The 12,173-nt window shown below is 41.5% G+C and overlaps 1 protein-coding gene across 1 annotated transcript in view; it reads left to right on the plus strand.

The window, feature by feature from the left end:
* The window catches only part of LOC148480599 (ATP-binding cassette sub-family C member 5-like), a 198,807-nt gene that overhangs the window by 129,418 nt on the left and 57,216 nt on the right, over positions 1-12,173 (plus strand). Inside the window, exons 21-22 of the mRNA XM_088454116.1 lie at positions 2,244-2,372; positions 11,868-12,054. Coding sequence (XP_088310242.1) covers positions 2,244-2,372; positions 11,868-12,054 — 316 coding nt within the window. The remainder of the gene's footprint in view (positions 1-2,243; positions 2,373-11,867; positions 12,055-12,173) is intronic.

Here is a 12,173-nt window from a genome sequence, read left to right on the forward strand (position 1 = left end):
CTGACAACGTGCGATGAGGTTAGCAATTCCTGAGTAAAGTCAGAGCTTGTGCAAGTGTGCGTGAGGACATGGATAATGTACATTGCTACATTAGTGACCATAACACCTAGATATGCAACAGAGCGTAAGCAACCAAGTGTTAGGTGACCTGGTGGGGGGTAAGAAGTAGGTGAAAGTAAAGTAAGGAGAAGCACAAGAGGGTAGAGGCCCTGTTCGTAAGAGCTTACATTCTAAAGGTATAAATAAGAGTTCATGCTGGATTCAGTGATTGTAAGGTACACTAATTCTGTGGGTGTAAAATAACCCTGTCATCATTCTTCTACCACCATGCTTGAAAGTTGGTTGCAGGTGAGATGCTGTGTTTGGTTTACTCTAAACATGCTCTTATGTATTAAGGCCAAACAATTCCACTCTTCTATTCTATTGTTCAATAATGTCATGTTTTGCATATTGTTCAGATGCATCTTTGCATGTGTACTGCCGTTTTTGCATGCAGATTAGCAGAGGATTTCTCCTAGCTGTCCATCCTTGAATGCCAGTTTTCTACTGATGGTTGAGTCATACATTTTAACATACTGTAATTAATGTGTTGACAGAGGCCCCTAGATTCTTGCATATAATTATAGGTTTGGGATTTCTCTGTGCATCTTATGTTCTGAGCTTTGAGTGAATTGGCTGGGAAATCCACTACTAGGAAGATTAGAACTTTCGTCAATGTTCCCCATTTCTTACTGTAGAATTATAGACTTCAGACTGTTTTGAAAATGTCGTTATAACTCTTTCCAGGTTGATAAAACACAACGATCACTGATATTATTGCAGAAGTTTCTACACTGTGGCAATGGTGCTAACACCAACCTGAACGCTGCAACAGCCAAAAATTCTGCTCTCGGTAACCCTTCCTGATGATTAGCAGGACCTGGCTCAAAATAGCTTTTTTATTCATGTGGAAGCTGGAATTCCATACATGTTTCTCATATTGGATTATTTTTTATTGAACAAATAATGTCAAAGTAAACTCTGTTATAGGCCATTTGTTAACAAAATTGATTGATACTTTTAGGATTTGGTTCAGGACTAGATTATTGTTAATCATGCGCAGATATGTTAATACACAGATTTGAAAGAAGGTGTACTCTTTTCCACATAACTTTAATATGTGGAGGTGAAGGGAAGACAGTAACAATTCCTTTATACTGTATAATATCCATTATACTGTACGTAGACATTTTCTCGGAAAATACAATTTTATTAAAAATATGGTTACATTTTTGATTGTTTAAGGTGCGTACACATGTAACAATTTTCTGAACGATTTAACTATAACGACGTCATTACCGTTCAAAAAAATTGTTCAATTTCTGAGTTATAACAATAAACAAAAATCGTTCAAGCGCGCTCCCGTTTGTAGTTTGTAGTTCAATTCAGACTGTCCAACATAACGATTTTCATTAAGGGAAGGAACATTTTTCCTTCATCGTTTTAAATATCGTTCATTACACTTCAAAAAATCGTTCACTTTTCAAGGGAAAATCTAACAGAAAATCTGACGGATAATCGTTGGTTACAAAATCGTTACGTGTGTATGCACCTCAAAACTAATCTAAACTTATATTTGAATAGTTTTAAATGTTATTGTGATAAATTAGAATGTTGGTGATATTTCGTTTACAGTTATGTAGGTGATTTTCTTACATAGATAAAGCCAATCGGGTTTTATAAATAGTTATCATAGCTAATAATTTGCCATAATAATTATCTATTTGGTTTCTGTTGTCACAAACCTATTTGCTCTTAATTTGTACTCCTTATATATTACAAAATAGTGGTTGCTCATGATCAACTTAATAGTTTTTCACAGGTGCTTGTAAAGGCAAGGATTTACTCTAGGCTAGAAAATCAGAAAAAGACAAAAAAAAATTCCACCAGCACACTGCAAAAAAAATCAGCAAAAATACATGAATAGTACATGATAATAGAAATTCAGATATCTTTGTTGCATATATTTGCATATACATGGTTAAGCGCCGAGCCTTACCCATATGTTTGGAAATATATGCAACAATGATCTCTGAATTTCTATTATTATGTAGTATTCAAGTCTTTTTTGCTGTTTTTTTCTAACCTCTCCTTATAAATGACCAGCTTATTAGTTCATCAATCTCTCTATGACTATGCGCATGGTATTTATTAATATTATTATTGTACTAGTGTATATCAGTAATGTTATGTCTAATTTACAGGACACTAATTCGTGAACTGAAACGCTTGGATAATATAAGTCAGTCTCCATATATATCTCATGTTACATCAACATTGCAAGGTATAACAACCATTCAAGCCTACAATAAGACAAAAGATTTCCTGCTTAAGTAAGTTATGTTTTTTATGTTACTAAAATAGATTACCTATTGTACTTTGCATTTTTGGTATACCATTATCTACCTACTACTGCATGATAGCATATAACCAAGTTATTGGTAATAGAACTGCCTAGTAACACAATTAATCTTAACATAATGTTATCCAAGTGTGTGTGTGTGTGTTCTATGCTGCTGTTGTTAATCTATAGCAGACTTAGCAGAGAGCTACAGAGAGACCATGCCTTCTCCTTCCTTGGACAGCTCTCACTGGCTGCCTGCTAGATACGGCTATAGTCTCTCTTCTCCTCCAGCACCTGGAGCTTGAGGCCTCCCTCAAGAGTGGAGTGGGGGACAGAGATGAAAGAGAGGGGAGGACAGAGATAAAGGTAGAGAGATGGTGTGAGGGAAACATGGATGAAAGACGGGGAGAGGGACAAGGAGAGGGGAGCACATGGACAGAGATGAAAGACAGAGAGGAAGTAAAGGGGACAGAGATCAAATAGAGATAGGGGAGACAGATGAAAGGCAGGAAGGGGGACAAAGATCAAAGAGAGGAGTGGCAGAGATGAAAGAGACAAGTGGTGGAGGGGGGAGGGGCAGAGATGAGAGAGACAGACAGGGGGATCAGATATGGGAAGGTGGGGGAAGACACCTGTCAGCGCTGAAGCTGGCACTTCCCACTGCCCACTAAACCACAACACCCCTGTGGCTTCGCCCACAAACCCCTACACCATCCATTGGGGGAGGGATGACAAACCTAAGAGAGAGGGACATACCTGCTAGATGGGGCAGTTTAGAGACAAGAGGGAGATGGGGAAGGGTGACAAATATGGGGGGGATCTCTTTTTATGTATGGTATGTTTGAAAATGTGAAATGGTATGTATTAAAACATGATCTCTAAACACCTTTATTAAAAATAAAAATAAGGGGTATCCAGACTTGGAAAAAATTTAATGGTTAGTCTGCCCAATTGACAAAACAAGTAAACATATATTAAAACCAGAATGCACCTATAAATTCCATTACTGATTATTCATACATCTATAGGACGTAAATTGCCCAAGTAATGAGAACACTTGGTCCTAATGGTGAGACTTCTCAATTAAGAGCACAAAATGTTCAGTGGTGAGGATATTGTATCAATAACTTATTTTATACCGTACCATACATAAAGAGTGCACCCAAAAGGATTAAACTTCTTTATTAGCCTCTGCTAATTGTGTTTTTTTTTTTAGTACATTGTATTCAGTTCCAGGAGCACCACCAACAGAGTGATGACTAACTAATATGACATTATACCCCTGGCTAGATGTTGGTTTTCTAAGATATATGATGTAATTATCATTATTGTGATTATCATTATCCTGTACAGGATCTTTCACTTGGTGCATTCAATAGAGATGGGGAGGATAACAGGGAGGACACAGATGAAATATAAATTGGTGAGACACAGGTGACATGCGGCTGGAGAGACACAATGTGGCATGAGGCTGGAGAGGCACTCAGGAGGCATGAACCTGAAGAGATTGGGGAAGGTTTGAGGCTGGAGAGCCATAGGGGGAATGAGACTTGAGAGACAGGTATGATGCTGGAAAGACAGAGGATGAAGCTGGAGTGACACGGTGAGGGGTATAAAACTGGAAAGTCACATGGGGCATGAGGCTGGAGAGATACGGGGGCATGAGGCTGGAGATACACAAGGTTGAGGCATGAGGCTAGAGAGGTAACGGGGGATTGAGGTTAGAGACATGGGGGGTTTGAGGCTGGAGAAAACATTGAAGGTTGGGGCTGGTGAAGCACATGAAAAATACTAGTATATATTGTATTTACATAGTTGCGTAATCCATGCACAGAAATACATATGGCAGAGGTTAGCCCTCGGCTATGTTTAAAATAAAACAATGGGGCAACATCAGGTATAAAAAGTCACTGTAGCAAGACCTCAATAAACATGTGTCATTAATATCAACCTTCGTGAAGCTACATGTTTTATTTATAACTTGTTTTTGTCGTTCTGTAAATGTATCTTAGTCAGTAAACACAAAGTTTAGGAAGAAATACATTCCAGTCCTGTCAGTGTTTAAACATTTCCACCTTAAGCAGCCACTTTCTGTATAATTGTGTTCGTATTATTATTTCTTATTTTATTTTCTTTATTTCAGTTAAAATGAAAACATGTAATTTGTTGGACATGCAACATAAATTAGTGTTTCTATTATTTACATTTATGTAATATTCAATTACTCCCGCATTCACCCTCTGAGGAGCCAAAGTTGTAGCACAGGAATGATGTCCTATGTTGACTCCATATTTGAAGTGCGTTGGATGTGTGCGGCAAAATATTTTGATAGGTTCAACTTCCACACGGGTGTGCTGAGAGGGGGATGGATACTGATTAACTGGGCCCGAACCTATCTGTGGGCCCTGTCCGGGACAGACAATGGTGGTGGAGAAATTCTCTGGCATGCACAATCTCCATAGTGACATTTTTTCAAAAGGCCAATTAGAAATCCTCTGTGATTTGCATGACCTGTCTAGCAATGAGGCCTGGAAAATGTCTTGGCAGCCTGTGTTTTCCAAAGTAGAAGTTGGAAATATAGATGTGTCCTCATACACCATGGCTCTACTCACAGCAAATAGTCTCTCTCAGCACGAACAGGTACCGCAACTCAGCCGCGCTAAGCGTCTCTCTCTGAAAATGTGCCTCTTAATTTCATAAATGAATCAACTGGGAGCAACAAAAACTACTCAGCTACATTACGCTACTCAATTAAATGTGCAACATTTGTACATCTGTGTGCGGCTGAGTGTGAATGTGTATGTGAAGTACTATTGTGCAGTAACCGCGGCTTTTTCTCACGCCAAGTTCTGTTGTGCTTCATCTGTGGCTGTATACGTGTTGAAAACGAATTCCTGTGCAGCCCAGCATCCATAGTACACTTTACTGCATCTGCATAGCAAACAAGACGCAAAATTTAAAGAAAAAGACAGTAAGCTACACCTCTTGGAGCGGCTCAGTCACACCGGACGTCTCGCACCGTATGGAGTATGGACACTAGGTGTATGAGGGCACATCTGTATTTCCAAAGGCACATTGTACAAAAGTGTCAAATTACACTTTAGGACACCACCATTATATTACGGAATCTGTAATACCGACAGTCGGGATCCTGTCGGTCTGAAACCCGACGCCTGGATCCCGACAGGGTTAACATACTGATACTTGGTGGTCGAAATGCTAACCCTACCTCTGTCCCTGCCCTAACCCTTTCTCCCTGGTGCCTTAACCTAACCTCCCCCTCCCCACACCCTAAACCTAACCCTCCCCCCTTAGTGCCTAACTCTAACCCTCCCCCTAGTGCCTACCCCTCCCCCTAGTGCCTAACCCTAACCTCTAACCCTCCCCTAAACCCGGCTACTTACCTTCAGCATTCCTGCGGTCGGGATACCGGTGCCGAGTTTCTGACCGTCGTCGGTATTCTGGTGCCGGTAATGTCAACATCGGCATCCGGACCGCATGGATGTCGAACGCATACTTTATATTACATATTGCAGTCGTAGTTCTGAATGCTGCTCAGTTTTATTCATTTATGGTTGAGGTCATGAGAGTGAGGGGACATCAGGCTACCCTTTATTACATTCAATACTATGCTTACATTAGTATTATTATTATTATTATTATTATTATTATTATTATTATAAAGTGTGCTTAGAAATGTGATTCTCTATCCCTTAATTTTATTTCAATTATCTTTTCCCACAAAATATAATCTCACTTGTGCATTGCTCTGCAAAACTTGGTGCACAGGTGTGCTTACTCCTTACATGTCCACATTCTTCCCAGCTTTAGGCTGGTGCAGTCATGCTCCCCTGTAAATTGCTCTGTCAGCCTATCACATTGGCAGACATCTAGGTGCAGTTGATAAAGCACAATTTTATGCTGCTATTTTGTTGTTTTGTGCTTCATAAATTACTTCCAGTGTGAGCAAATTTAAATATGTTTTTATTGGGGTTTTCAAACATTTTAGTTATACATATTATAATAACATTAGAATGTTAATACAATAACATATTTGTTGACATAAAGGATACATAACTTATTACATATTTGAGACATATTACATATTTATGTCAATTGTTGTTAATCAAAAATAATAAAACTAAATAATATAGAAGAAGGAAACAAAAAGAGAGAGGAAATTGAAGAGTAAAGTAAAGAAAGAAAGGAAGGAGAGGGGGAAGGATCGCCTGCAGCATTTCACATTCAAATTTCATTTGATTTTGCATTTGGAGATTTACTAAAGGCAAAATCGAATGTAAAATCGAACATAAAACCGAATTTCACTCAAATCCCACACACAATATCGAACATGGGAAAAACATCTGTACTTTTACATAGACCAACACACAAATTCCTTATTTACTATTATTCGATTTGAAATCGAGCACAAAATCGAACTTCAAATCGAACTTCAAATCCCCAAATGAGTAGACCTGCTTTATGCTTTAGATTTTAGCGAGCAGTTCATTTTGACACAGATACATGCATACATCAGTGAGATGCATGCATGTATCTAAAGCTGCATACACATGTAAAGATTTTCTGTCCAACCATCCAACTAGTTGATTGGTTGGAATGAAAATCTGGTAAGGTGTGAAAGCAAATGACAATCAGCTTAGGACGATGATTCAGCTTTAACGGAATTGCAAAGCTGCACACAGGCAGTTTTGCAAATGCGTCCTTCCTAATATGCAAATGCAGCAGGACTTGGATGACACCCCCTGCTGCATTTGCGATCCCAGCACTGTGACATAGGTCGCAGGCTGGCATCACCATTATGACCATAGGTCAGCTGAGTACGCCTTAGCTTACTTAGGCTGGCGGCTTGCAAGGCCAGGAAACTGCGTCCATGAACGCAGCCCCTGTCTTTGACACTCCCGGAAAACAGGACGTTTTCCGGGAATGCCGTCCATCCCTGCCCCCGCATTGATTGACAGGCAGAGACATAGAAGGGGCTGCGTGCGATCATACAGGACCCTGTCTGCACATTCGCAGAACGGGTGATGCACACACGCAGATTCCCGAAAATTGGGAGTCTGCTTTCAGCATTGCACATACTGTACGTGCTATGCTGAATCAGCCCCAGACATCCTAATGGAGTTGCCAATCTCACACAGAGGCCCTGATTCAGAGATGGACGCTAATGCGATCGCAGCTGTGTTTTCGTATGCAACACAGTTGCAAAAATATGTCTGCAAAGATCATCCGAGCATAAAGACGCCCACTGTTGCCTTCTTACCTGCGTACAACGATGAATACCTACATAAATACCAGTAACTTTGGCACACATCAGTGGCCACCTTGCCCTTGTGGCAGGTGTGACCAGTCGCAGCCTTGGGAACTCTTCTGACACGCAGAGCTGCGTATGCAATCGCAGTGGCTAATTTATGTATGGCCATGAAACGGCGTTCAAATGGAAAGGAATGCCTGCGTTTTTCAGCCCACCCTCTGTCACCACCCCCAAACGATGACAGCCTGTCACTCACTTTGCGTGGATTCCTCTGTGCGTCCGTAGTCGCAGCGCATGCGCAGTGCGGCTTATACACATGCACGATGGCAAACAATCGTTCGATGTATGGACGTTCATGATGAACATACATCGCCAATGTTTCCAGGTCTGCATCTGTGCAAGACCCGTTCTGCGCATGTGCAGAACGGGTCCTGCGATTACGCTCGCAGACCCACCAAGCCACAACATGATTGACATGCTGTGGCATTTGGGGGGCATGTATGGTCACAGTTCCCAGAAACGTGTCGCCCCCGTTTTCCGGGAGGGACAAGGCCAGGGTCTGCATCGTCAGATTCCTGGCCTCTGAAGTGACCAGCACCCGGACAGGCTGCGGGAACCTTCAGCTCCGGCAGCCTGACCAAAGTTGCAACCATTGCAATGGTGCTTCCAAATACAGCAAGGAGGTGTCTGACCCCTCCTTCTGCATTTGCATTAAGATGCTCTGCAATTCCGTACATCAGGCCCTATGCTCTCATACCTTGACTACCAGTTACTCATATTAAGAGGGCAATTAGAGGGCCACCCAGCAGTGAAGTCCAAACCACTTTGCAGTGGTCCTATTATGAATAACATGGATGTGGTATGACTAGTCTACATTCAGAATGTTGACAGTTTCTCAATGTCTACAACCAATATGTCGACATACAGTTAGGTCGACGTGGGTAAAATGTCTGCATGGTCAGAATGTCGACATCTAACATATCGACACCCGAATGTCAATATTTTGTTTTGCATATTTTAGCCTCTAACTCTCAACCTAACCTAAAAATCAACAATAAAAACATGTTGACATGCTAAATGTTGTCATTCTGAATGTGTTGACATTTTAAACGTCGTCGACCTAATTGTATCTAGACATATTGATTGACGACCTAACGTCCATGTCGGCAACCTACCAACTTTCAGACGGTGTGCACATTCTGGTGTGCACATGCCGATCGTCTGAATGTCGACTAGGTGACCAGATACCGAATACCACCATATACTTGGTATAAAGTCTTTGAACCAGAACCCAAAAAAAGCCTCTCCTTTCAAACTATTTATGCTTACCAGTACTTGAATGCTGCCAGTACTTCATCTTAATTAAGCTGGTCATACACGGCCAGATAAAATGCCTGTCAGACCGACAGACATTTTATCTGGCCGGCTGCCAGCCGCAGATGTCGCCGGCATACACTGTGAGATTTCTCTCACAGTGTATTCGGCAGACATCTGCGCTCCGCCCCCGGGGGAGGAGACATTTCCCTGTTCCTTCCGTAGGAAGGAATACAGGAAATTTCTGTCTGTCGGCCGGGGCTGGGCATACACTGCCCGATGCGGCCGACAGTTTACCGGGAAATATCGCATCGGACGGGCATGCTGGACAATCCGGCATGCCCGACCGAGCAATATTTAACCCTCGGTTGCCCCCCCACACGCTAAAATTATCGGGCCGATCCGCCGACATCAGACGGATCGCCCCGATAATTGTAGCGTGTATGGCCAGCATTAGTAAGGGTTTATCACAGATTTATATTATAAGGAATAACTGGGATGCTAATCAGGTCTAATTATATATACTCCAATGTACTAGAGAATTTCAACATAAAACACAGTATGAATATGATATAATAACATTAATAGATGGCACAATAGCAGAAACAGAGAGGTTGTTCTCCAGTAGTGCAAACTCAGGATGAGTATAGCTTACCCACCTTTTAGTAATAAGAATCACTGACAAGAGGTTCTGCAGCAGTACATATACCAGAAACTAGACAGAGTATATCCGCGTAAACACATGATTATTTCATAGACTGTAACCCAACAGTCCTCTGTCAAGAGATTCAGCAGCGGCAGAACAAATGATAAAAAAATGCCTAATGTATAACATTAATAAGTGTAACAATATTTTCTGACAAAACCACATAATTATACAAGCTAAACAATCCATAACTATGGGTTAGCGATAGACAGAGAAACCCTTAAACTGGGTACACATAGACAATGTGCAAACGATGTGATGGTCTTCCCGATTTCCCTTAAACTCCGGAACAAATGATACAGTGGACGATTTGTTATTCCAATGCGTCTAAAATCGTCCAATTTATTGTCTAATGTGTACCCAGGATAAAACTTTTCAAGGGTCAGGGCTGGCAGCACAAAACTGTAGATAACAGTGAAAGAAAAGGTCATATATGTTGTTGTGCAGTGGGAGAGTGTTAAATCACTTGTCCGGTGGCTCTCCCACTTTCGGCTGTCCAGTTTGGCGCTTCTGTTTGCACTGCGCAGGTGCAGCTCCTCTTCCTCCTAGTGGTCCTCCCGCTTGTGTGCCTGCGCAGAGACACCAAGAAGCAGCTGTTTCTCCCTCCACCCAGAACAGAGGAAACTAAAGTAGTCACCACACTGACCTGGAAAAATCGGAAGGGTCATTGCAAATAACCGTTCATACATTAGCAAAAAAGTTGGTGCACTGTCATGTGGATAGGAGCGCCGATAATGACAAGGGCGCATAGCGCACCCATTATTTCAGAAACATCTCCTGATTAGTACATGGGGGAGAAGCGGTATCAGCAGCACATTACGTGCGCTGATACTACTAAACCCACTGGCGTCACAAGGGAGGTGCGGGCCGCACCGGGTGACACCATCCGAGGGGATGACCCCAAAATAGCAGAGGTGCTCTGCTATTTAGGTGTTACCCCGTCAGATGGTGTCACCGAGAACTGGAGAGAGGCAGGGCAGAGACTGTGGGCTGCCCCAGCTACTGCTGGAGTGTTGGGTAAGCCCACTTTGTGCCGAGAACAAGATGCGGGTATGCCCCAAGATAGGCACACAAAGCCACGCCCCTCCCACATACACACACCAGCAGGACGCAGAAGTACTCCGACCAGCCGCACTGGGTGTCACCCAGGTGAGTGAGACCTCTGACTAAACCCCATAACACAGCATAATACATCAACTCCACAGGACTCAATGTGAACATTCCTAGACAGGAGTGTTCAGCCAAAGTAATCGTCACTGCTCTCATGTGATCACTGCAGTGTATAAACCAGTAACTGGGATGCGTAAGTAACTGAATTCTCGTGTTCCTGGTGAAGACTCGGGGGGCCATTAAAAGCCAAGACTTCACACTGCCAGCCTTAACCCCTAACTGACTGAAGAGTCACCTGTCTATACATTTTGCCTGTTGTTCCAAAATGTTTTCGACACATCTGTTTATTTGCATAGTAACTCTGGATATGCAATACTGTAATGTATTGTATCTAGTATATAGGTACAAAATAAAAGTGTAGTTGTTAGAAGAAAGTTTTACAATAAAATGTACCTATACAGTGTGGCATACAGCATGACCTATAAATGTTTAAAGGTTCTATAAATGATCTATGAAATTGATACATTGATCTCAATAACCAATTAGTGCTGCCTCAATTTAATATTTTGTTCCTGTTATGTTCGTCTATTTATTAAGTAGTGAGAAACCCCTGACTTCAATGAAAATTACAGCCTATTTAACAAAGGTCTTGGTGACTCCCGTTTGCTATTTCCATCTAAGGATGACGATAGCAAGGATTATGGACTTATTAAGCTTTATAAGTAATGTTTTTTTTTATTTTGGAATAAAGCTGAGATGTTTATTAATATTTTTTGTATAGATAAGGCATTTACATTTCTTTAGCATTTACATTCAAAGCAGAGTCACATAACTGTAGCTGCATCAAAACTGGCCAGTAAAACATTAAGACTAACTAAAGCCAGATTGTATTGTCAGAACTCAGCTGCTCTGGCTATATTGTATTCAAGTGTTGTGATAATTGATTTTCTATTGCTGTGATATTCTTATCACCTTATACAACTGTTTTCATTCCCGTAGGTTCCTTATATGTAGATTCAATTAAATCATTTTCCTGTTTCTGTTTTATTTCCGTAAAATTTACCATTTTTGTGTCTTCCCAGATACCAGAAACTTCTGGATATCAACCAAGTACCGTGTTTCCTATTCAGCTGTGCAACACGATGGCTAGCTGTGCGTCTAGATCTGATCAGCCTTGCTGTCATAACCCTGACCGCAGTGTGTATGGTGTTAATGCATGGAAGCATAGCTCCAGCCTATGCAGGCCTGGCCATGTCTTATGCAGTACAGGTACAACAGAGTTGTGTTCTGCTTCTAGCTTTGCACAATAAAGTAACAAATGTACAGTGTAAATTAACAAAGCAGCAAAATATAAATACAGCAGAAAATACAGAGGTGCCCTCATACAC

The sequence above is a fragment of the Taudactylus pleione genome, unplaced genomic scaffold (genome assembly GCF_031769625.1).
Source record: "Taudactylus pleione unplaced genomic scaffold, aTauple2 ptg000609l, whole genome shotgun sequence".
NCBI classification, from domain to species: Eukaryota; Metazoa; Chordata; class Amphibia; order Anura; family Myobatrachidae; genus Taudactylus; species Taudactylus pleione.